Genomic DNA, 23,530 nt, shown 5'->3' with positions numbered 1-23,530 from the left:
CCAATCCCATGGGACCCAGGTATTGCCTTGTTGTCTCTTGGTATGGAAAATATTCCACTCTATTCTATAGTTCTATGCTGCACCCTTTTTCTCTATAGTTAAAAGCCCTATTGCTACTTTGTGTTTTTTTCTTCTATCTTATGAGGGTGTGTATTTCATTGCATACATACATAGATACATATGGGTTCCCCACTTGGGATACTTTCTGTGAAACACAATAGAAAATATAGTGCTATTCCATTGATCAACATCATGCTGTAAAACTGTAGTTGGAACATCCATTAATAATTGTTACTTTCCATTATTTACCCTTTAGAAATAAGAAAGATTACTGTACGGTTAATTGACTATAAAATACATAAACCTTTGTCTTGCGGTAAAGGAAAAGAATAGACGTTTTTATAATTTACTTTTTATATATTTTTATTAGGTTTTCACTCGACAAAGACACAGGTATAATTACCCTTATAGCTCGGCTAGACTTTGAGACTACTCAGCGCTACACACTAACAGTGATTGCCAGGGACGGTGGAGGAGAAGAGACAACAGGCCGTGTTCGTGTCAATGTTTTAGATGTCAATGACAACGCTCCCATCTTTCAGAAAGATTCCTACCTTGGAGCAATACGCGAGAATGAACCATCTGTGACAACAGTGATCAAACTTAGGGTAAGAAAAAGACAACACATGAAAACTTTTTTCTCTTTTTTTTATTGGCTCAGACTTTGTTTTCCTTTTTTCTCCTTAACATTTAAGGCCAAGTTTCCTGATTATTCACAACAGGTTCTAACAGCTCAATTGAACCTTTTATGCATATTAAACACCCTCAATTAGCAAGAATAGTAAGTAACATACTGCTTCTAATCAGCTACACACAAAGTCCAATTGGTAAAATTCCACTACCAAGCGTGGCCTGTTATTGTCTTTTTCCAGCAGCCTGATTCTCCTGTTCTTATAAAAGCTGCTGGGATAGTCAGCTGCAGAGACTTAGTAATAATAGGATGGTCCAGCTGGGTCAGGGATGTGAATATCTAATGTTCTCATTACATTCAAGCGCACCTGGAAGAGCATTCCTCCCTTAATCATCATACATTTGTTTTAAGATTCTGCCTACACCATTTATTGAATCTTTAGAACATTTTTTGACTATTTTCTAACTCATCCAATAAGGGGCCTTGGTAGCTAGGGGCATAACCTGCCAGAAAATAGCCTGTGTACCAGAATATTCAGTACACGAGCCAGAAAAATCAATATTGTGGTGCAGCAAACTAGACCAACTAGTAGGAAGTGTGAAGTAGTGAGAATTCCCAGTCTTATACTGTTCCAGATTAATCATCAGACACAGGGATTAATCTGGTGCAGAAGAGAACTGTCTACTTCCAGTCTGCACTGGGCTAAAGACTGACACATTAATACATCCCCTTTGCTGTCTTAACCCTTCATAAATGTCCAAGGTCTTTTAAGTATGTGTCAAAGTATACAATAGAATTCTGGATTGATAAATATGCCCCAATATTGACAGACAATTTGGGTCAAAATAAGAGCAAAAATTACGAAAGAACAGCAAATTGGTATTATATAATAAACAAATGGGGACAGATTTATGAAAAGTGGTGTCAGCTAAGACATTGCAGACTTAGACTAGACAGTTTTGTTGTGCCCAAGACTCATTTAATTGCCTGGTGGTTTGGGACTGTCTAGTAGTAGTTTGCACCTAGATGGCCTTTTTTACACCAGAAAAGTTGGTCAAAATGCTGTCAGGACATTATTTTTGGTGTACAGCACCGACTACAGATGTAAATCATTTAAGTATCAGAGTCAAACTGAATCAGGGCACTTAAATGTGGGTGACGTTATCTTGAATTAAAAGTTTCCCTTTGTCACATCATCAGAGAACACGGAGTTGATAGGCAGGACCTGTTTGAAACTGTGCCAATTGCACCGGTTGCAAAATCCTGATCAAATCTACACCACAGTGCATCCTAAATATGTTGTCCTGGTATTCAAAAGACTTGTACAGAAGATTAAAAAAAAATTCACACACGTTTTTAATAAGATTAAAAGCATGCATGATATTCAGATAGATAGGTACTAATTGATATTATGTACTTCTATTTAGGCAACTGATGAGGATTCGCCACCAAATAATCAGATTTCTTACAGTATTACTGCAGCTTCAGCATTCAGAACCTTTTTTGAAATCACAATTTCTGAAGGCTATGGAGGTAAGCTAAAAATAGAGAATACTGTTGATATAACTTAATAAGAAAGTGTTACTCCACCGATTATTTCACATCATTTTGTAACGCAACAGTCTTTTTTATAACAAATGAACACTAAATATTTTGCCCTTGTAAAGCCTGTGCAGAAAAATCTCCAACTTGCATCATGAAAAAGGTACCTTTGTATTGGTATATTTTAGAATTATCTTACCCTACAGACCCCTACAGATTCAAGCCACAGATTTAACTGTCTATGAGATGACCTTGTCTAGCTAAAAACCTTTCTGGGGCAGATTAATCAAAATTGTCTTAAAGGAAAACATAGCAAGATTAAATTGAAGCAGATTTTTTATTGTGTAATCCTCTATATAAATGTATGTGTGTAGATGGTGCAGCAATGCTAGGCAGTGAACTGGGTTTTCAACTTGCTGCAGAGAATACATACCCGTCTCACTGCTGGGCGATGTGGTACATGTGGAGATAGCAGTGGAGGCGGCCTGGATGTCTCCACCCCTTTCTGCAAGAAGAGGAAGCAGAGGCGGGAAAGCTGCAAATAAAAGAAAACAATCCTGCCTGCTCCCAAAGTGGAGTGGAGAAGGGCGTGGGGCACATCTGGCAGGGAGTACATTAATACAAGTTATCATAGTATATAAGGCTGGAAAAAGACACAAGTCCAACCTTTAAGAATTAAATAAATGTTTTATCCCCATAACCCGTGATATTTTTCCTCTCCACAATTTGATCCACAAAGGAGAACAATGTTTATAATAGTTTGGGGATATGCTATTAATTGTCTGTGCTTCTGATGCCATCACCACTCTCTGCCCAAATCTCACCACCACAGTGAATTCAATGAAGAACTGATATCATTGCATAGGCGTGAGATTGTGATTGTTGGAGATTGAAAAATAAAATGTTTTTGATCTTTTGATCTCACTGTATGTAACTCAAAATATTGATTTCCCATATTGTATAACTAATTAGTTTTATAAACTTCTGTATAGTAGTTATTCTAATGATGGATGTCTATTCTTGAGTGTAATTATGATTACCATTTGACAAATTTGCTCTTTTTTCAGTAATAACAGTAATTCGGCCTTTGGATTATGAACAAATTCTCAATGGCGTCATAACATTGCAAGTTATGGCAAAAGACTTGGGTGTACCGCCTTTAAACAGTACTGTGTCTGTCAGCATTGAAGTCTTTGTAAGTATCTGTTTTTATCTGATTCATATCAACAACACAACACCACTTGCTGCAGTGGGTATATGAGTATATGGATAGTTACAATATTAAAAATCATTGTCAATATAGAATACATTTAAAAAAAAACAGTAGTAGTTACAGGAATGTTTCCGAATAAGCTATTGTGCTCACCTTCTTGGGCTTTGATTTGGTCACAACCACAGTTAAAGCTCTGTTAGGGCTGCTCGTTTTATTAGACTCTGTGCATCAGGTCAGATGTTGTAGATTTCATTTATCCCCAAAAGAGGAGAGTTTGGAAAACCCACTTTGTAAGCAGAACTTCCTTCATATAAATATGTTGTTTAATCTTTAATAAAAAATTAAACATGTGGTTTCCTATGAAAATATAGGACAACCATAGATACAACAAAGTAGACACGTTTCAAACTCATAGAGTGCTCGTTATCAGCCCATTATCCATTCACTGATTTACTTCAGATATTGTGCGGTTTCACAAGGTATGCTTAAAAACACTTGTGAATATTAGTAACTCTTTCAATTATACCCCGTCTCTGTGTGGTCCCTAAACCCGGTGTTGACACAAAGCACCCAACTCTTGTCTGAAGTTCGATTTTGAAGAATTTCTGGAGTTGTTTGGTTTATGAAGAATGAGTTGGTGACCAGATAAAGTGTGTACAAACTGTATGAAACATTCAATGTCATCCATGTGATCTGTCAATACCCTATGATTAGTAATTACTGAACATATATTTTGGATATACTATATAGAGGTTTACAATGTTTTTTTGCCCAAGTTGTTGGTTTTATAGATACAGTGCCATTTCCTCAGTCCGCCTTGTCGCACTTATTGTCATTTGCTGACTAATGTTACTTAAAAAGACAAAAAGTTTTGAGAGAGGCCTTTACAGTAGCGCAGGGAGACAATAAATCTGGGATAAGACAAGAAACCAGGTTTAGAAGGATGCAAATAAATTTTTCCTCTCCCCAGTAAGCTAAGGTTGTGGTGGGAGATTTTATTATTCACAATTATTATTTCATGTGTATGTTTTCATCTCTTTAATGACTTTAATAAACATAATTTTACCATACAACATATACTATTGTGGTCAGCTTAATGTTTGAATAATACTAAGACCAACTGTGCAATCCAAACACTTTCTTTATATATACATAAATGGCATATTTATACATTACGAATTCCTGGCTCAATATTTTTAGGTCCACGTTTAAATGTCCACACTATGGTATCCTGGCTCCACTGAGAAGCCGATAGCCAGTGGAGCCAGGATTCCATAGTGTGGACTTTTAAGCGTGGACTTAAGCATATTGAGCCGGGAATTGGTGATTATGTCCGTTGTCATCCAAGATTAATATAAAGAAAGTGTTTGGATTGTACAGTTGGTCTTACTATTATTCAAATGGATTGCTGTTAATGGGAGCCGGGGAATTAGACCAGTGTACACACTATGACAGAAGGTGTTTGATTGTTATATGTTGATGGACAGCTTAATGTTTGTTCATTCGGAGGTTATCTTTGCTGACACTTCCAGACTCCAAACTGTCCAAATCTTCTCTTCACCAATATTTGGCATATTATTGGGGAAGGAATTTATCTAGCACCAGTATATCTGTTGCCACAGGTCGCACCCGATATACAAAGATGCTACGGCCTCAGAATATGTGGCAGACTACTTGTACAGCTGGATAATTCTACCCCAGGCCCTGTGCCAGGGACGATGGCTCAGCACGGCAAACTCCACAACCCTCTACACCAGGGGTCTCAAACTTGCAGCCCTTTCCCCCCCTTTACGCACCAGGACGTACTATAACTATAACTACTATAACTATAACTACTGTAATATACTGCACCTAACTTACCATTTCATAAGCCCCGCCATCTTGGATGGCTGTTCGCCGCGCCATAGGAGGGCGGCTATCGATTTCCATCACAGCCTACAGTCTTATTGAGACTTGTAGGCCTGCCATGTGTAATGATCTCTAATAGCCAGAAGATTGTAGGCCATTAGAGATCAACAGTAAAATTGTTATAAACTGCAATACAGTGTTATTGCAGTATATAATATTAGCAATCTGACCCTGCAGGGTTAAGGTACCTTTTAGAGTCTGAAATAATGGTAAAAAAAAATTAAGAAAAAGAAAAGTTTAAATCGTCCCCTTAACCTAGATAAAAATAAACAGTTTTCCCGACCTTGAACACCATAACACAAAATAGTGCCGAAATGTCTGAATCGACACTTTTTCCCCATTTATCCATCCATGAATATTTGAATACAAAATGATCAAACAATCATAAAGGTCCCAAATTAATATAAATTAATACGCCAGTACATACCGCAAAAAATGACACCTTACACAGGTCCATACACCAAAATGTGAAAAGGTTATTATTGGCCTCAGAATTTGACAAAATAAAAAATATTTTTATGTACAAAAGATTTTAAATCTATTAAAACCTACATAAATTTAATATCCCTGTGATCATACCAACCTAAAGCATCAAGTGAAAACGTCATTTGGAGCGCACAATAAAACCCGTAAAAACAAAGCCTTACAAGAAAATGCCACAAATGTGGGCTTTTGTTTGTAAATTTTTTATGGCCTCTTCCAAACTCTACCTCCAGCGCCCGCCAGGTAAAATGAGTTTGAGACCCTTGCCCTACACCCACTTGGTGTGGAGGAATCACAAGGGGGCAGCTGCAATTTCTGACCTCCCGTTGATCTAATGTTTATGATCAGCATTTACCCCTAAAAACAGCCTAGCTGGGGGTTCACTGTCAACTTTCTGCATCGCCATGGTTTGATATTCTGCCATTTAACAGTGCTGATTAGATACAAAAAGGTCATATAACTGTGATTTAGTATCTCAGATTTTTTTGGTAGTAATAATAAATCATTTTTTATTTGAGGGCTTTGAGCTGAAGTTTTATTTATTCTGTCGATTTATATTACTATATAATCTAGACCAAACTATTTTGTAATGATTACCTCTAGCTACGAACCCAAAAATGTCTATATTCAAAATTCTTACAGTATGTGATTAGTTGGGAATCACATTGTGATTTTGTTGAGTTTTTTTTTTTTACAGTTTACAGTATATTTTATCTAAAAGCTTTTTGTGCCAAGGGACCTTTTTGTGCAGTTCTGACCTTGTGTCAAACATGAATACAAATATAGATAAAGAGAAGTGTCTTGGTGAGACTGGCCAGCTTGCTAATTTCAGATCAATTATGTGTTACTTATTGTAATTGTAACAGTTCACAGAACAGCCATTTCACAGTACGGCTGACAAAAACTATGGCAGACCTGTGGGGGTGTGCGTCTTGAGATGGATTATCGAGAAAGACTGTGAAAGCTCTGGTATCTGCACAAATGTTTGATCCCTCTTCAGAGCCTGGCTCGTTTAGAGCAATGTCATTGTGAAGCTTTTATTAGGACTAAACTGTTAGAGAAACCCGGCAAAGGGAAAAGAAGGCACAATAAATATGGATTGTTCAGCTGCACAATATTAAAGAAAAACTGAAAAGTTGATTTACATTGAATTTACAGAAATCAAAAATGTACATGTTATTTCCAAACAGACTGTACAGTTTTCCCAGAGTTAGGAAATGCTGCACGATATCAAAATTCCTGTAAAGATAACATTGCACATGCTATTAGTTGTGATTGAACAGCTTGCTCAACATGAAGCTCATTACATTCTTTTGAAAACCCTTCAAAATGCATTTCATTTCTTTATTACATATAATAGAGTACTTCATAGGAAAAAATTTTTTTCAAAAAGACCTCTCTTCAGACACCTTCTCGCTCACCTACACAGCCTTTGTTCATCCCCTTCAATATCACGTTACCTTTCCTCCACCTAAGTGCTACAAAAATTTCTTTGGGGAGAAAATCTTTTTTTAAAAAAAGGGATTTGACAGCTACCTTACAAAAAAAGCAACATACAGACTTAGAACAGCCAGTGACCTTTTCAAGTCAGATTTTAGACTGAAGTGATTATGTTCTTCAAAGAGCACTTGGGGGAGGTATTTAGACTCTATCAAACATCCCACGTCCTCGGCTTTATCTCCACCTACCTGCTTGATTTCAATAATCCAATGTTAATTTGTCTCAGCAGAAGAAACACAAAAGAAAGCCAATAATTTCCTTGCAGATGTTACAGCTTGTTTCTGCGACAACTCTATTTTCTTCCCGGAGGTCAGGCTGTGATTTTAATGCCCAGTTACACATTTTATTGTCGAATGAGCCAGTTTATGAAGGTCAGATGTTTCTATTCCCTAAGCCTTTGTCAGATTAAATTAATGACATTCACTGAGTGGTTGGAAGTATTCATGCGATATCATCGGGAGTTCATTTGGACTTTAGAGAGGATGACTACCTGCAGAATAAATGTGTTTCTACTTGCAAAAAAATGGCAAATGCATCTATCAAGAGTGCAGATCATGAGCAGGAAACATTGTCCAGAAAATTTGTACACAAAATAGGGGATAAGCAACTAAATTCCAAGTCTCCCTGAAAGGGGCCGGATTTAGACAAAGAGGGGCCCTGGGGAAAACTAAAAGTGGGGCCCCAAAATGTAGTTTGGTAAGCCAATCTGTAATACGGGACTGCAGGAGAATGTTATAGGAGATTGATGATAGAAGATAAATATGAAAGATGCTAAATATTTAAAGATGCATGAATATAAAGTAGATTATTTATAGGTGGATGGATAGATACAGTAGAAGAGAGAGAGATGATTGATTGATAGATAATATATAGAAAATAGGTAGATAGAAGATATAGAGATAAATGGTTAGATATACTGATATATAGATGGGAAATAGACAATTATAGGAGTTATATAACTAGATGGATAGATGATAAATATATAGACAGGAGATAGATGATCAGCATCTTCACCCTGGCATTCAACCTAGAGGTATCGAAGGAGCAATACGTCTTCTGCCCACAAAGTCCACGTGCAGGGGGCCCCTTTAGGACACAGGAGCCCTGAGCAAATGCCTCCTAACGCCGGCTTAACTCCCTGCCAGAACCCCCATGATCACCAGGTGTAATGCCTATTAGTAAGCACGGCATGCAGTACACACCATTTGGGAACTAAAGGATATCTACTGCTCTACACAGCTTATTGTAAATCAAGCACTCTAAGGCCCCTTCCACACTTGCATTGCAGGTCACGTCAGAGATCAGGGTGAGATCAGGGTTTGGTTAGTGAAAAACTGACATTTTCAGTCAGAGGTCAATCAGTTTTCATAGTTTGTTCAGTGTCTCAGTTTTTCACGTGCGTTTTCAATGCATTTTCAATGCAATTTCAATGCGTGTTTTGACACCTAGATAACGCGCATGAAAAGGACTCAGGACTGAGCTCTATCTTTTCTATGGCAATTGATGTGTGAAAAACGCATGCACGTGACTTGCAAAGGTAGAGCATGCCAAGATTTAAACGTGCATTAAAAAACTGTATGTTTGTGTGTGTGAAAAAAAATGCAAGTCTGAAAAAGCCCATTGATTACAATGAGTCAAAGTGCAATGCAAGTTATGCGCATTAAAAGCACGCGCACAACACGGATGTGAAAAAAGCAAGTGTAGAAGGGGCCTTACATTTAGCTGTGCAAGTTATCAACTTTGTCATTTCTACAGAAATCGTCTTTTTAAATCCTGTAAATAAGTGTTGGGTGTTACTGTGCATGTCATACAGAGAGCACAGTGCTTCTCTTGTAATAATTTATTCATGGAATAATTGGATTCGGCAGTTTCCAAAAGCCAGTGACTTCACCCCGGTCTCGGGAATGCTTGCGCATGTGTGGTCAGCTCCCCCGGTACACAGCCACTTGCTCCTCAGTGCGGATGCGAGCGATGATGTCTATTATGGAAGGGTAAGCACTGAGGGAGACCATCGTACCTGGTTCACTGGTTCCTGGGAACTGTTGTATCCACTGGAGGGGGCAGAATAGAAGAATAGCAATAAGCATGAATAAATTATTAGAAGAGGAGCGCCTGCGTGATGTGCACATGAGCGCCCCACGCTAATATACACAAGGTAGAAAACACAATTTCTGCAGAAATGACAACATTTTATGTGTAAGAAAGAGAAGTGATTCCATCAGCGTGCACACTGCTAAATGTGAGAGTGCTTAGTTTACAATGAGCTTTTCTAAGTGGTAGATTTCCTTTGAGACTAGTGCTCAATGCATTAATCTTAATAAATTCCCCCTAATGTGTAAATACACCCCAATTTCCAATTTCATGGAAAAATATAAGCTATAACTAAGAAATTCTGAAATTACTTTTCTTTTTATTACTAAATAATTGTCATATTTCTATAGAATATTTTCCATTTATTCTCGTGACTGACCCTTCTCGTTGGATTCAGGCTCAGCTATTTTGAACCTAGAAAAGCCTCCTAACTTGGCTTTTCTTATGACCAGTACTCAATCACTTCTGTTTAGTATATGTAAGTTTTTAGCCCAAGGAAGCAGTGACACATTCTTTCTTTAATGCATTATAAATGGTGGTCTCTCTTGTCAGATGGACATCATGGTTTGTCACTCATTAATAAAATGGAGAGAGTATTTGGCAAGACGTATAATTTATAGAGCCAAGGTCCCAAAGTCAATCTCTTACAAATATTTCGGTAACAAAAAAAAGTCACATGAGGTCACCTACTTGCCGACATAATTAATGGCACAAGAAACAAAGCGGATTAATGCTGTGGGCATAAAGGACATGTTTCATACAGTATTTCATACAAGATTAAATGTCACATGACTAGGGCCCCCCAGCACTGAACCAACATCTGCCTGGATGTTAGGAGTTAAGTACTACTCTATATCCTTAATCTTTTACTATTCATAAAAGTAATTTAATGGTGAACTTCAATTGTGTTCTTATAACCCATCAAACTGGGAAAGATGATCACATTCCCTAACTGCATGAAACCATCCACCTTGACTACCATCCAGACCAGATCTCCCAAACAGTGTAGGAGATGTGGACGCTACCCCTGGCTGGACCGGCCTCTTTGCTCAGCAGTTAAACTCCCCCTAATACTGTAAATACTCGCGTATAAGCAAAGGTTCCTAATTTTACCACAAAAAAACTGGGAAAAATTGTAGACTGGAGTATAAGCCCTAGGAGGGGGGAGGAATGCAGCTACTACTCTAATAAAATGTCCAGCAGCAGCCGCACCTCATTAATTAAAAGTCCACAGCAGAGCTCCAATTTACAGAAATGTCTACAGCAGGTGCCCCCTTTACAGAAATGTCTACAGCAGATGCCCCCTTTACAGAAATGTCTACAGCAGATGCCCCCTTTACAGAAATGTTCGACAGCAGATGCCCCCTTTAATGAAATGTCCACAGCAGATGCCCCCTTTTAACAAAATGTCCACCCCAGATACCCCCTTTAATAAAATGTCCACCCCAGATACCCCCTTTAATAAAATGTCCACCCCAGATGTCCCCTTCAATGAAAAAAAAAAATCTATACTTGCCTTCTGGTCTGGGTGCATCACTATGACGCGGCGTTGTCTCGGCCATGTGTCCTTGGCTGGGGACAAGAAGCTGGAAGGTGAGTATATATTTTTTAATGACTGACGGCGGATCTTCTCGCCCATACCACCTATATGAAGATCTGCCATTGGTTTTATCCTGGTTTTGGATATGTGATTTTTTTTTTTATTCTTATGCTATAATATCATGAGCTTTTGTCTTTCTTTTCTAGGATGAGAATGACAATCCTCCCACATTTAGTCAGCCATCTTATGTCATTGCAGTAATGGAAAACATTATGGCAGGTAAACGACTACATAAACTAGTCATAAATCTTATAAATCTTATATGCATATTTTTTATAACTTATGAGTTATTTTTATTCTATTTTCTTCAGGTGCTACTGTACTGTTTTTGAATGCTACAGATTTGGATCGTTCAAGAGAATATGGACAGGAGTCTATAATATACTCTTTAGATGGTTCACCTCAGTTCAGGATCAATGCCCGATCAGGTGATGATGAGTGTATATTATCTTTCTACAAGCTTTGTAGTATTCAGAGGTCTAGTAAGTGCACATAAGGAATAATATTGCTTCTTGTCTCTATGTGACTTATAATCTTCATTTTCTAACAGCTTTCTGCTTAAAAATCTTTGGGGGAAATTTATCATATGATGGAAACCTTGCACCTGCCACGCGCCTCCTGCACATCCCCTCCATGCCCTCGTGACATGGATGTGAAAATATTAATAATAATCTTTATTTATATAGCCTTTCCAAAGAAGGCTCCCGAGGGAAGTTGTAGTCTTTCGGAGGAGCAATTGAAGAGAGGCACACGCTCAGAATAAATGCTCTAGACCTATAGTGTAAACAGACAATACTCAACTCCTTGAAATAAGCAATGTTTTAGTTAGAAATCACTCTCACCTCACCAATACAGTCAGGGATAGATAATTTCCAATGGTGTTTTGTGCATTCATGCTCTTGTCGTCCCTGTGTGAGTCCTCCGCTGTCGGCAATAGGCTCAATATCTGAAGACTGTCTGTGGTCCTACACAAACGGCAAAAAGCATATAGTGCAGATCACACAGGCATAGATTTTTTTTATTGGTATACTAACAAAAAGAGTACTTACACACCTCACCATATGGAGAACTCATGCAGGGACTACAAGTGCACGAAGTTCACGAAGCACCATTGGAAATGATCTATCCCTGACTTTATTTTTGTAGCACCATCAAATTTCATAGCGCTTTACAAATCATAGGAGATCTATACAAATAAAATAAGAAATTACATAGTAATAATAGTCATATGAAACAATAAGTTTGAGTGCCCCACTGCTGCAAGCCCACAATCACCTGCCACCATCCGGTAACTGCTATGGTCTGCGACTGTCTTGCACCTAATTGCAAGACATTGGTGGCGCCATCTTTAAATGGCAATCAGTGCTCCTGTGGCATCATCAGAGGGTGCTGATCATTTGCCATTACAACTGCCTCCCATAGCTCTCATTTACCATTCAATGTTACAGCTTGCTGGGGCAGAGGATTCAAGTACCTTAGAGGGGGCAGAAATCCCCTATTATGTATAAGATGAGTTTTAAGCACAAAAAATGTGCTGAAAAACCTCACCTCGGTGAGTCAATTAAAAAAAATAAACTTACATACTCAACTTTTGGGGCTCCTGTTGCTTGGTTCGGCTTCCTGACGGCACGGCTCCTCTTCTATCTTCTTTCCACTGTAACAGCTGACACACACTATGATTGTTATAGCAGAGAGAAGAAAGAAGAGGAGCCACGGGGATGGGAACATCAGCGAACTGTACCGAGCATCGGGGACCTCCGGATGGTGAGTATGTAAGTTTATTATTTTATGTGCTTGGCAAACTGTAGGCTAGCTATATATTAAAGGGGGCCGTTTGGCTGTACATTAAATGGGGCTGTTTGGCTGTGCAGTAAAGGGGGATGTTTGTCTGTACTGTAAAGGGGGTTGGCTGGCTGTATACAAAAGGGGGGCTGGCTGAATGTATACTAAAGGGGGCTTGCTGGCTGTACAGTAAAGGGGGCTGGCTGTACAGCAAAGGGGGCTTGCTAGCTGTATACTTAAGGGGGCTTGCTGGCTGTATACTTAAGGGGGCTGGCTGGCTGTATATTTAAGGGGGCTGGCTGGCTGTATATTTAAGGGGGCTGGCTGGCTTTATACTAAAGGGGGCTGGCTGGCTTTATACTAAAGGGGGCTGACTGGCTATATACTACCGGGGGCTGGCTGGTGATGTATACTACCAGGGGCTGGCTGGCGATATATACTACTGGGGGCTGGAGATATATACTACCTGGAGGCTGGCTGTGATATATACTACCGGGGGCTGGCTGGCTATATACTACTGGGGGCTTGCTGGCTATATATTGGGAGGCTGTGACGAATTTATTTCACATATACTTATACTTGAGTCAATAGGTTTACCTAGTTTTTGGTGGTAAAATTGGGGGCCTCGGCTTATACTTGGATCTACTTATACTCAAGTATATACAGTAATTGTTAAAAAAAACAATAAAAAAGTTTTTAACTCCTTAAGGATGCAGACATTTTACAGCTTAAGGCTCAGTCTCATTTTTTGGATTATGACTTGCGTCGCGTTAAATGATTATAACTTTTGAACACTGTTACTTATAAAAAGCGATTATGAGATTATTTTTTCCCCACATGTTGTACTTCATTTTAGTGGTACGTCTACTTCACATTTTCATCATTTTTTAAATGAAATGTCTGGATTTATTTTGATATCGCACGGCTTACAAATCGAATATTGGTTTCCGTATTTTCAGAATTTTGGGGATACTGTTTTATATGTAATTAAATATTTAACATTTAAACCCCCCCCCCCCCTATATAATCAACCCATTTTCAAATCTGCATCCCTCAAACTATCAGAAACAGCTTTTAACCCCTTGAGATCTTCATAGTAATTACATTAAAATGGAGGTGATATTGTGTCATTAATATGTTCATTTAGCCCTAAAATTTACATATTTCCAAAAGAGAAAAAGAGGAAACTCATCTTACAATTTGTTAGGCAATTTCTCCCGAGTACAGAGACCCCCACATGTGGCAGTTACTTGTTTCATGGGCGCACGTCGAGGCACAGAAGGGAAAAAGCCCCTGCAGCTGCCAGGATTTTAGTTTCCTCATTGGCCCCTTTTGTAGGCTATAAAATTTTAATTTTTTCGTTATTGGGGCCATGTGATGGCATTTTTTTTGCGGGATGAGATGCTTTTTCCAGTGTTAGCATTTTGGGGTTGGTATCCCCTATTGTTGAAAATTTAGGAATATTTATTTTGAGGGCAGGAATAGAAAAACATCAATTCTGTACTGGATTTTTTACTTTTTTTTTATCCCGTTTACCGTATAGCCTCATAATCATGTTATCTTTATTATATGGGTCAGTACGATTACAGGGATACCATACATGAATATTTTTTCTAACATTTTACTAAATTTGCCAAATAAAACCAAATGTGGGAAAAATCTATTATTTTTGCATTGCCGTCTTCCAAGTGGCATAATATTTTTTTGGGCTACAGAGCTGATTGATGGCTTGTTTTTTGCGGGACATGTTGTACATTGCAACAGTATCATTCTGAAGTTCATATATTTTTTTGATCACTTTTTATTGCATTTTTTGTGGGATTCAATAGGTAAAAATCATTTTTTTTGCGGTTGTTATGGACCCGGTGATACTATATATGTGGGGTTTGTGTTATAAATTAGACTCTTTTTAGCGTTATATGTCTCTTTATATGGGCATCTTTATTGATTTATTACTTTATTTTTTATTGAATTACTTTTTTTTTACTTTTTGTCTATTTCCACCATGGGACAGGAACAAGCAATCATCTGATTGCTTGTTCATGATAATACTCTGCAATATTGATGTATTGCAGGGTATTAGCAGTGTCAGCCTATGCACGTGCATAGGCTGACACTGTGCCTTTAAGATGACATCACAGATGCCATCTTTCAGGCAGTGCCTACAGGCAGCTCTGGGGTCCTGATCGGACCCCAGAGTTGCCATAGCATTTTGCATCCCATAAAATTGAAATAAAAAGTGTGAAAAGGTTGTACATTTGACCAAATGGTATAATTGAAAACATCATTCCATCCCACAAATAATGACACACATAAATAAAAACTTTCTTTAGGTAAAAAAGTTTCTTCATTTCACCATCTTCTGATGCTGCTAACCTTTTCTTACAGGGTTAGTTTACTTTTATATCAGTTGTAGGGAAAGTGGGTGATATGAACTTTTAGGTTTTGTAGATTTTTAAAAAAATAGTTTTTAACTTTTTAAAAAAACATTTGGGTACTTAAGGGAATCTGATTGCTCCTACCATATACTGCAATACTATTGTATAAATTTCACATCATTTCTTCCCAATGACGTCATGATCAACACCAATATCGCAGCGCCCAATTGCCGGCTTTGCTGGCAGCAGTCAAAGGATTAATACCTGTGACCAGGGTCAGCACCAATATATGCAACAAGCACCGGGCTTGCATGGAGGGGGCTTAGCATGTGAGCCTCTCCATACTTCCTTCCTGGACTTGTGATGTAGTATTACATCACAAGTCGTTAAGGAGTCAAAGGCATTAAGACATAAATAACTATATAAATTTGGTATCTCCGTGATCATACTGAGCCAAAGAATAAAAGGGAGGTGTCATCTGGACCACACAGTGAAAGCTGTAAAAAACAAACCCATCAGAAAATGGTGAATCTGCATTTTTTTTTCAATTATACCACGTTTGGAACTTTTTTCCAGCTTTGCAGTACATGGCACAGAATATAAAATAATACTAGAACATACAAATTGTACCACACATAACTAGTCTGCATAAAAAGTTAATATACAACTGTACACAAATTTAAAATTATCATTTTTTTTGCTATATAGGATGCTATGTATGGCCAGAAATAGTAGCATTATTCCAAAAATAACTTCCATTCTAACTTTTGAGGGGCACTCAACCAAATTTTGGATTTGAACATAAAGAGTTTTTAATGGTGCTTTTTCCTAGACAATCATGTAACGTTATTTCAATCATGTAATGTGAAGCTCGTTTGCAATAGCTTTAATTAGAAGATCTGAAATCTCTTTTTAAGACAATCTAGATGGTGGATCAATGTTATGTTCATGATGAAAGTTATTGTTGAAACGATTCTATGAACCGAGAAATGTTTTTGGCAGTAATCTAACTTTTTTTTGAAGGGGCACCAGCTGATTCTGCAGTCTTTCCACTTGTTTAAGTCTTTTCAGCTGCTTGAGAAGCTATAACGCTAAGCTATAGAGGGTTCAGACGTGTCCAACTGATGCCTTGTAAAGACATAAGTACTTTTCGTGGGAGTTGCAAATTAGTTGAACCTTTACTGCTCAGAAAGAGGTTTAATTGAAGTCATTTTAAAGCAGAGCAGAAAGATTCACCTTCACTATGGGCAAAGAGCATTTTTAACCACCTAGCCCCTGTGTGTATATATATCCCAATGACGAAGCCTTAAAAGCCTGTAATGGGCATTTTATTGACTTTTCAGACAGTGGTTTAAGGGCCATAACACATAATATTTGCACTGTTTTTTTTTACAAAGCAGATAGTTAAACATGGTCAAATGTTAAAGGATTTTTCTTTTCCCTTTTAGTTTTATTTGGGTTTAAAGTTACAAAAAGCGCACAAAAGGCCTTTTTTGTCATGCATAGTATGCATATTTAATATATAGTTTGTAATTTATAGCATGTATTTTTCAATATTTTTTAATTTAACAATTTTTTTCACTTTAATTTTTACTGTGTAGTCACATGCAAACATGAAGACTATAACAATATACAGGCAATTCCCCGGGTTATGTATGTTGGTTTGTTCTTAAGTTGAATTTGTATGTAAGTCGGAACTGTATATTTTATAATTGTAACCCAAGCCAATTTTTTTTGGTCTCTGTGACAATTGGAATTTAAAAACTTATGGATTGTCATAAGAACCAGGATTAACAATAAAGCTTCATTACAGACACCTGTGATAACTGTTATAGCTGTTTATTGTAGCCGAAGGCTAAAGTACCGTAACTTACCAACATCCTGAGGTCCGTTTGTAACTAGGGGTCGTCTGTAAATCGGGTGTTCTTAAGTAGGGGAGCACCTGTATTTCATGGTGTAGCAGGGAATTTCTTTTTATTGGGTAATATTAATGCATTTTTCAATGTGTTTATGTTTTATTCTTTATATGTCCCCATGCTGTCATAAAAGACCCCTGAAGGGATATTTTCACAGGTTTTCCACTGTAACTGGGGCTTCTATAAGACTGGGGGCAAATGTGTTGATTGGAGCTGTTCTGGATCTGATGAGACCCAGCAGCTTAATTTACCTCTTCTACTTATCACTACTTCAGTGCTATTTAGCGAGGAAAGGAGAAGTAAGTATTAAATTACTTCTCTGACAGTCGAAAGACATAACTGTAAACTAGGGACCTGCAACACCATCAAAAGAGTGTAGGTTGTCAGAAATCAGCAGAGTATAAAATCTTGGGGGACCAAGATGGGGGACCTGCACCTCTGTCCAAAGAGAGTGGGTGGTCAGAAACAAGTAAAAAATTTAAATAGTGGGGGGACGACATCCAACATTCCCATTGATGACCTGTTATCAGCAGCTGAAAAACGGGAAATAGAACAGGAAGAAGACAAATCTATTTCTTGTGTCCAGGGAGATTGCATCCAGGTAGCCAAAAGGGAAGCATGTTGTGGGAGAAAGTTATGTATACAGGTGGTCCCCTACTTAAGTACACTCGATATTGGTAATTTATTGTACTTTAGTCCTAGGCTACAATGATCAGCTGTAACAGTTATCAAATGTGTCTGTAATGAAGCTTTAGTGTTAATTCTGGTTCTTATGACAACCTAACAATTTTAAAATCCAATTGTCACAGAGACCAAAAAAGTTCTGTCTGGGATTACAATGATAAAATATACAGTTCCGACTTACATACAAATTCAACTTAAGAACAAATCTACAGACCCTATGTTGTATGTAACCCGGGGACTGCCTGTACTTTATGTTCTCAGTCCTGTCTCAGCCTCCATGGTGTTTACCAGGGATCTTCTATTAACCCCTTAATGCTCTGCGCCGTAGCTCTACGGCGCAGAGGTATAAGGGATGTATGAAGAGGGCTCACGGGCTGAGTCCTCTTCATACAAAGGTGGGGGTTTTTGCATAATGCATAAAACCCCCACCGCTAATAACCGCGGTCGGTGCTAGCACCGATCGCGGCTATTAACCCCCCCCGTTGCCGCCGGCAAAGTCGCCGGCGACATTTAAAAGACGGCGGCGCGCGGGCGCCGCCATCTTTTTTTCGATTGCCACGCCCCCGAACGTCATCGGGGGGCGGCGATCGGTTGCCATGGTAGCCTCGTGTCTTCTTTTGACACGAGGCTATCTGGCAGCTGCAGATTCGTTACAATGAGCCAGTGGCTCATTGTAATGAATGTGCTGCAAAAATGCCATATATTGCAATACAGAAGTATTGCAGTATATGGTAGCAGCGATCTGACCATCTAGGGTTAATGTGAAAAAAAAAGTTTAAAAAATAAAAAAAATTAATAAAATATTAAAAGTTCAAATCACCCCCCTTTCCCTAGAACGGATATAAAACATAATAAACAGTAAAAATCACAAACATATTAGGTATCGCCGCGTCCCAAAATGCCTGATCTATCAAAATATAAAAACGGTTACGGGCGGCGGTGACCTCCGAGGCGGGAAATGGCGCCCAAATGTCCGAAATGCGACTTTTACACCTTTTTACATAACATAAAAAATGAAATAAAAAATGATCAAAATGTCGCACAGACCTCAAAATGGTAGCAATGAAAACGTCGCTTCATTTTGCAAAAAATGACACCTCACACATCTCCGTGCGCCAAAGTATGAAAAAGTTATTAGCGTCAGAAGATGGCAAAAAAATTTTTTTCTTTTTTGTACACATTCGTTTAATTTTTGAAAATGTATTAAAACACAATAAAACCTATATAAATTTGGTATCACCGCGATCGCACCGAACCAAAAAATAAAGTAGGCGTGTTATTTGGAGCGAAGAGTGAAAGTCGTAAAAACTGAGCCCACAAGAACGTGACGTGCGTTTTTTTTTCAATTTTTCCACATTTGGAATTTTTTTTCAGCTTGCAGTACACGGCATGTTAAAATAAATAACATTACGGGAAAGTAAAATTTGTTACGCACAAAATAAGCCCTCACACAGGTCTGTACACAGAAAAATGAAAAAGTTATGGATTTTTGAAGTTGGAGAGCGAGAAATAAGCCGAAAAACCCTCCGTCCTTAAGGGGTTAATATCTTTATTGGGAATTAATGTAAGAAACAACAATTCTGGGATTACATTTTGGATTAATTTAGCATTTTTGAATAATTGCATTTTGTTTACTATATATCATATTTTACCTGATAATGTTATTCTTCACAGGTTGTTTAGTATTAACAGATTTTACAAAACGTGGCAAGTGCAAATATGTATATCTAAATTTATTAACCAATTATTTTGTACAATTTGTTTATATAAAATGTGATAATTTTTACACTACATTTAAATTTTACCTGAATTTTATTTTGTACTTACACCTTTTATTTGTATTAATACATTTTAACTATTTTGCGTTTATTGAGCTCCAATTCACTTCAATATAGCGATGCAATTCTCCTGCATTGCAATAAAGCAGGGCTGCTGATACAAATTTGTGAAGAAACATATTTTTTTATATTTTTTTTTGTGAATGTGTTTGAATAATCAAGAAAGAAATGAAAAAGCAAGGCAGATGTCTCCTTTTTATACATTTATGAGGTAATGAGAAATAGACCAATCTAATCTGACAAAGAAGTACCATTTAAAGGAAATCTACCATCAAAGCTCATCATAATAAACCAGGGATGCTATAAGAAGATTACCACAGTCCGTGGTTTATCATGATGGATTCTGATGGTACATTTCCTTTAAGAGCAGATCCTGAGAAATAATACATACATACAAGAGAAGTGGTACAGTTCCGTGTCCATATATGCAACATAGAGAAAGGAATAAAGTACAGTGTCCCTCTGTAGAGAACAGGAAAGGGATACCATGCAGGGCCCCTATATGCAGAACTTAGGTAGTGGTACTGTGCTTATACAAGGAGCAAGGGAAAACACACACTTGTGTATACAAACATATGCATCTTTAGTATTAATGTCTCTGTGAGCTGGGTATCTCTTATTCACCTGTAATAGTCACATTTTACTTTTTTAAGGTTTTTGCAGTGTACTGTGTAATGACCCAAAGGTATTACTAGATTGTTATAATTAATGCAATGCAGGGATATGTAATGCAATTGTCATAATTACTATAATATACAGGCTGATTGAGATCTGGATGGATGGGTACTACATCCTTATTGGATGAGTCCAGGAAGTGGGTGGAGTTCTTCCCATCACTAAAACTAACTGTTGGGTATAGTGGTAGTGCAGTCTTATGTTGAGTTTGGCGTTGGTCAATGTAAGGTGAGGAGCAGTTGAAGAGAGGTCCTGTGAGGAGGAAGTGAAGCTGTGATTGAGAGGAGAATTTTAGGAAGAATGGAAAGGTTATTGTGTGAGGGCACCACCTAAGAAAACCCCACATTTATTTCTGTGAGACATTATTGGGTTCAGCCCCGCTTCATATACAAAAAGAGAGTAACTGCAAGAGTTATTTGTATGAATAGATCCTCACCCCGCAGCTGGGAACTGTGGATGGTTCATTTTGGATGCCACAATAAATATTGGTGCAGGAGAGCACTTGCATAAAGCAGCTCCTGAAGAGAAGGACAGGCTTATCATCATCACCAACATCATCCTCCTCCAGTCAGCCAGTTACCAGCTTGTAACCAAGTATTGTGCCACCATTTTATAGAAGAGGTTCTACAGTAAAGTAAGCCACTTGGTTTACCACAGGCCGGGGACACTATATACAGAGAGGTCCCCGGGGGAACTACTACCACCACCATCATCTAACACCAATGTGGCCTCCTCATCACTCACCCAAGGACTTATAGAGGAGAGACCCCAGCTAGCCACTGTGATATACCAACAGAATCACAGCTGGGAACAGTGAAGAATAGAGATGAGCGAGCACTAAAATGCTCGGGTACTCGTTATTCGAGACGAACTTTTCCCGATGCTCAAGTGCTCGTTTCGAGTAACGAGCCCCATTGAAGTCAATGGGAGACTCGAGCATTTTTCAAGGGGACCAAGGCTCTGCACAGGGAAGCTTGGCCAAACACCTGGGAACCTCAGAAAAGGATGGAAACACCACGGAAATGGACAGGAAACAGCAGGGGCAGCATGCATGGATGCCTCTGAGGCTGCTTAATCGCACCATTATGCCAAAATTATGGGCAACAGCATGGCCATGACAGAGTGACAGAATGAAGCTAGATAGCATCTAAAACATCCAATAATTGACCCTGACACTATAGGGGACGGCATGCAGAGGCAGCGGCAGCAGCGGAAGGCTAGAGAGTGGCATGGCGACATACCCTAAATGGACTCAGGCTTCAAACCAATGGGTAGCAGAGAGGAACCAAAGAAGGTGAGCAAGAAGCGCTCAAATAATATTGGTACATGATAAAAGTTTGCCAGTATATTTTGTGGATTACACAGCAGGGTGGCGACAAAGTTAACATGGAAGCCATGAAAACAATCCAAAATTCTGCCTGACACAGCTCGTTTGATAAGGGGACGATGTATGGAGGCAGTGAACTAGTAGTAGATTAAAGGTACTGCAGTTAAAACTATGTTAGTTGGTTCTTGGCATGGAGCTGGCGCTCCGCTGCCAGGCGAGCTTTCGCCAATCCAAGCCCCTGTCTCTAGGCTACTCCCCAAACAGCACTTCTAAGAACCTTTCGGATAAGATCAAGTGTAGTAGCGTTCTTATAAGTTTGGGATATGGCGGGTGAGGGGAATGTAAACATCTGCGCAAGAAGCGCTGAAATAATATCCGTAAATGAAAAAAGTTTTCCAGTATATTTTGTGGCTTACACAGCAGGGTGGCGACAAAGTTAACAAGTTTGATGTGGAATGCCCTGCAATAGCTCTTGGGCGGTGTGCCTTTTATCACCTAGGCTCAGCAGTTTGAGCACCGCCTGCTGTCGCTTAGCAACGGCACTGCTGCTGTGCCTAGAGCTACCGACTGATGGCGCCATGCCCACGGATGGTAATTCGGAGGAGGAGGAGGTGGAGGAGGGGTGGGAGGATTTGGAGGTATAGTAGGCCTTTGAGACCTGGACCGAGGTAGGCCCCGCAATCCTCTGCGTCGGCAGTATATGACCAGCCCCAGGGTCAGACTCGGTCCCAGCCTGCACCAAGTTAAGTGTAGTAGCGTTCTTATAAGTTTGGGATATGGCGGGTGAGGGGAATGTAAACAGATGCGCAAGAAGCGCATGATGCGCATGGAGCTGGCGCTCCGCTGCTAGGCGAGCTTTCGCCAATCCAAGCCCCTGTCTCTAGGCTACTCCCCAAACAGCACTTCTAAGAACCTTTTGTATAAGATCAAGTGTAGTAGCGTTCTTATAAGTTTAGGATATGGCGGGTGAGGGGAATGTAAACAGATGCGCAAGAAGCGCATGATGCGCATGGAGCTGGCGCTCCGCTGCTAGGCGAGCTTTCGCCAATCCAAGCCCCTGTCTCTAGGCTACTCCCCAAACAGCACTTCTAAGAACCTTTTGTATAAGATCAAGTGTAGTAGCGTTCTTATAAGTTTAGGAAATGGCGGGTGAGGGGAATGTAAACAGATGCGCAAGAAGCGCATGATGCGCATGGAGCTGGCGCTCCGCTGCTAGGCGAGCTTTCGCCAATCCAAGCCCCTGTCTCTAGGCTACTCCCCAAACAGCACTTCTAAGAACCTTTTGTATAAGATCAAGTGTAGTAGCGTTCTTATAAGTTTAGGATATGGCGGGTGAGGGGAATGTAAACAGATGCGCAAGAAGCGCTGAAATAATATCCGTAAATGGTAAAAGTTTGCCAGTGTATTTTGTGGATAACACAGCAGGGTGGCGACAAAGTTAACAACTTTGATGTGGAGTCCATGAAAACAACCCAAATTTCGGCCTGACAAACCTCGTTTGATAAAGGGACGATGTATGGAGGCAGCTATATGGACGACTTTTGGAGGTAGCAATGGAGACAACGCGTGGAGGCTGCTATGGAGACAATTCAATTTGGATAGTGCCTGTATGTGGCAGTCCAAAAACTTTTTCAAACCAGAGGAGCAGGTAGGTGGCCCTACAGAAAAATGGAATAGATTGAGTGCCTGTATGTGGCAGTCCAAAAAATTTTTCAAACCAGAGGAGCAGGTAGGTGGCCCTCCAGAAAAATGGAATAGATTGAGTGCCTGTATGTGGCACTCCCAAAAATTGTTTAAAACAGAGGACCGTGTCGGTGGCCCTCCAGAAAAATTAAATGCATAAAGTACTATACCTAGAGCCAGTGGGCCCTGTCAAAAAACAGCCAGTTTCCTCTGCTTTAC

At 39.2% G+C, this 23,530-nt stretch overlaps 1 protein-coding gene across 4 annotated transcripts in view; it reads left to right on the top strand.

The window, feature by feature from the left end:
* Nucleotides 1–23,530, top strand: part of CDH23 (cadherin related 23) — a 708,444-nt gene that overhangs the window by 455,783 nt on the left and 229,131 nt on the right. For all 4 annotated transcript variants that reach the window (XM_072131217.1, XM_072131214.1, XM_072131213.1 and 1 more), the window contains exons 15-19: nt 431–668; nt 2,119–2,224; nt 3,301–3,428; nt 11,175–11,247; nt 11,340–11,456. In XM_072131217.1, the coding sequence (XP_071987318.1) occupies nt 431–668; nt 2,119–2,224; nt 3,301–3,428; nt 11,175–11,247; nt 11,340–11,456 (662 nt within the window). The remainder of the gene's footprint in view (nt 1–430; nt 669–2,118; nt 2,225–3,300; nt 3,429–11,174; nt 11,248–11,339; nt 11,457–23,530) is intronic.

Source organism: Engystomops pustulosus, chromosome 11, assembly GCF_040894005.1.
Source record: "Engystomops pustulosus chromosome 11, aEngPut4.maternal, whole genome shotgun sequence".
Taxonomy (NCBI): Eukaryota; Metazoa; Chordata; class Amphibia; order Anura; family Leptodactylidae; genus Engystomops; species Engystomops pustulosus.
The sequence above is the reverse complement of the archived record's forward strand: the minus strand, read 5'-3'. Positions and strand labels throughout refer to the sequence as shown.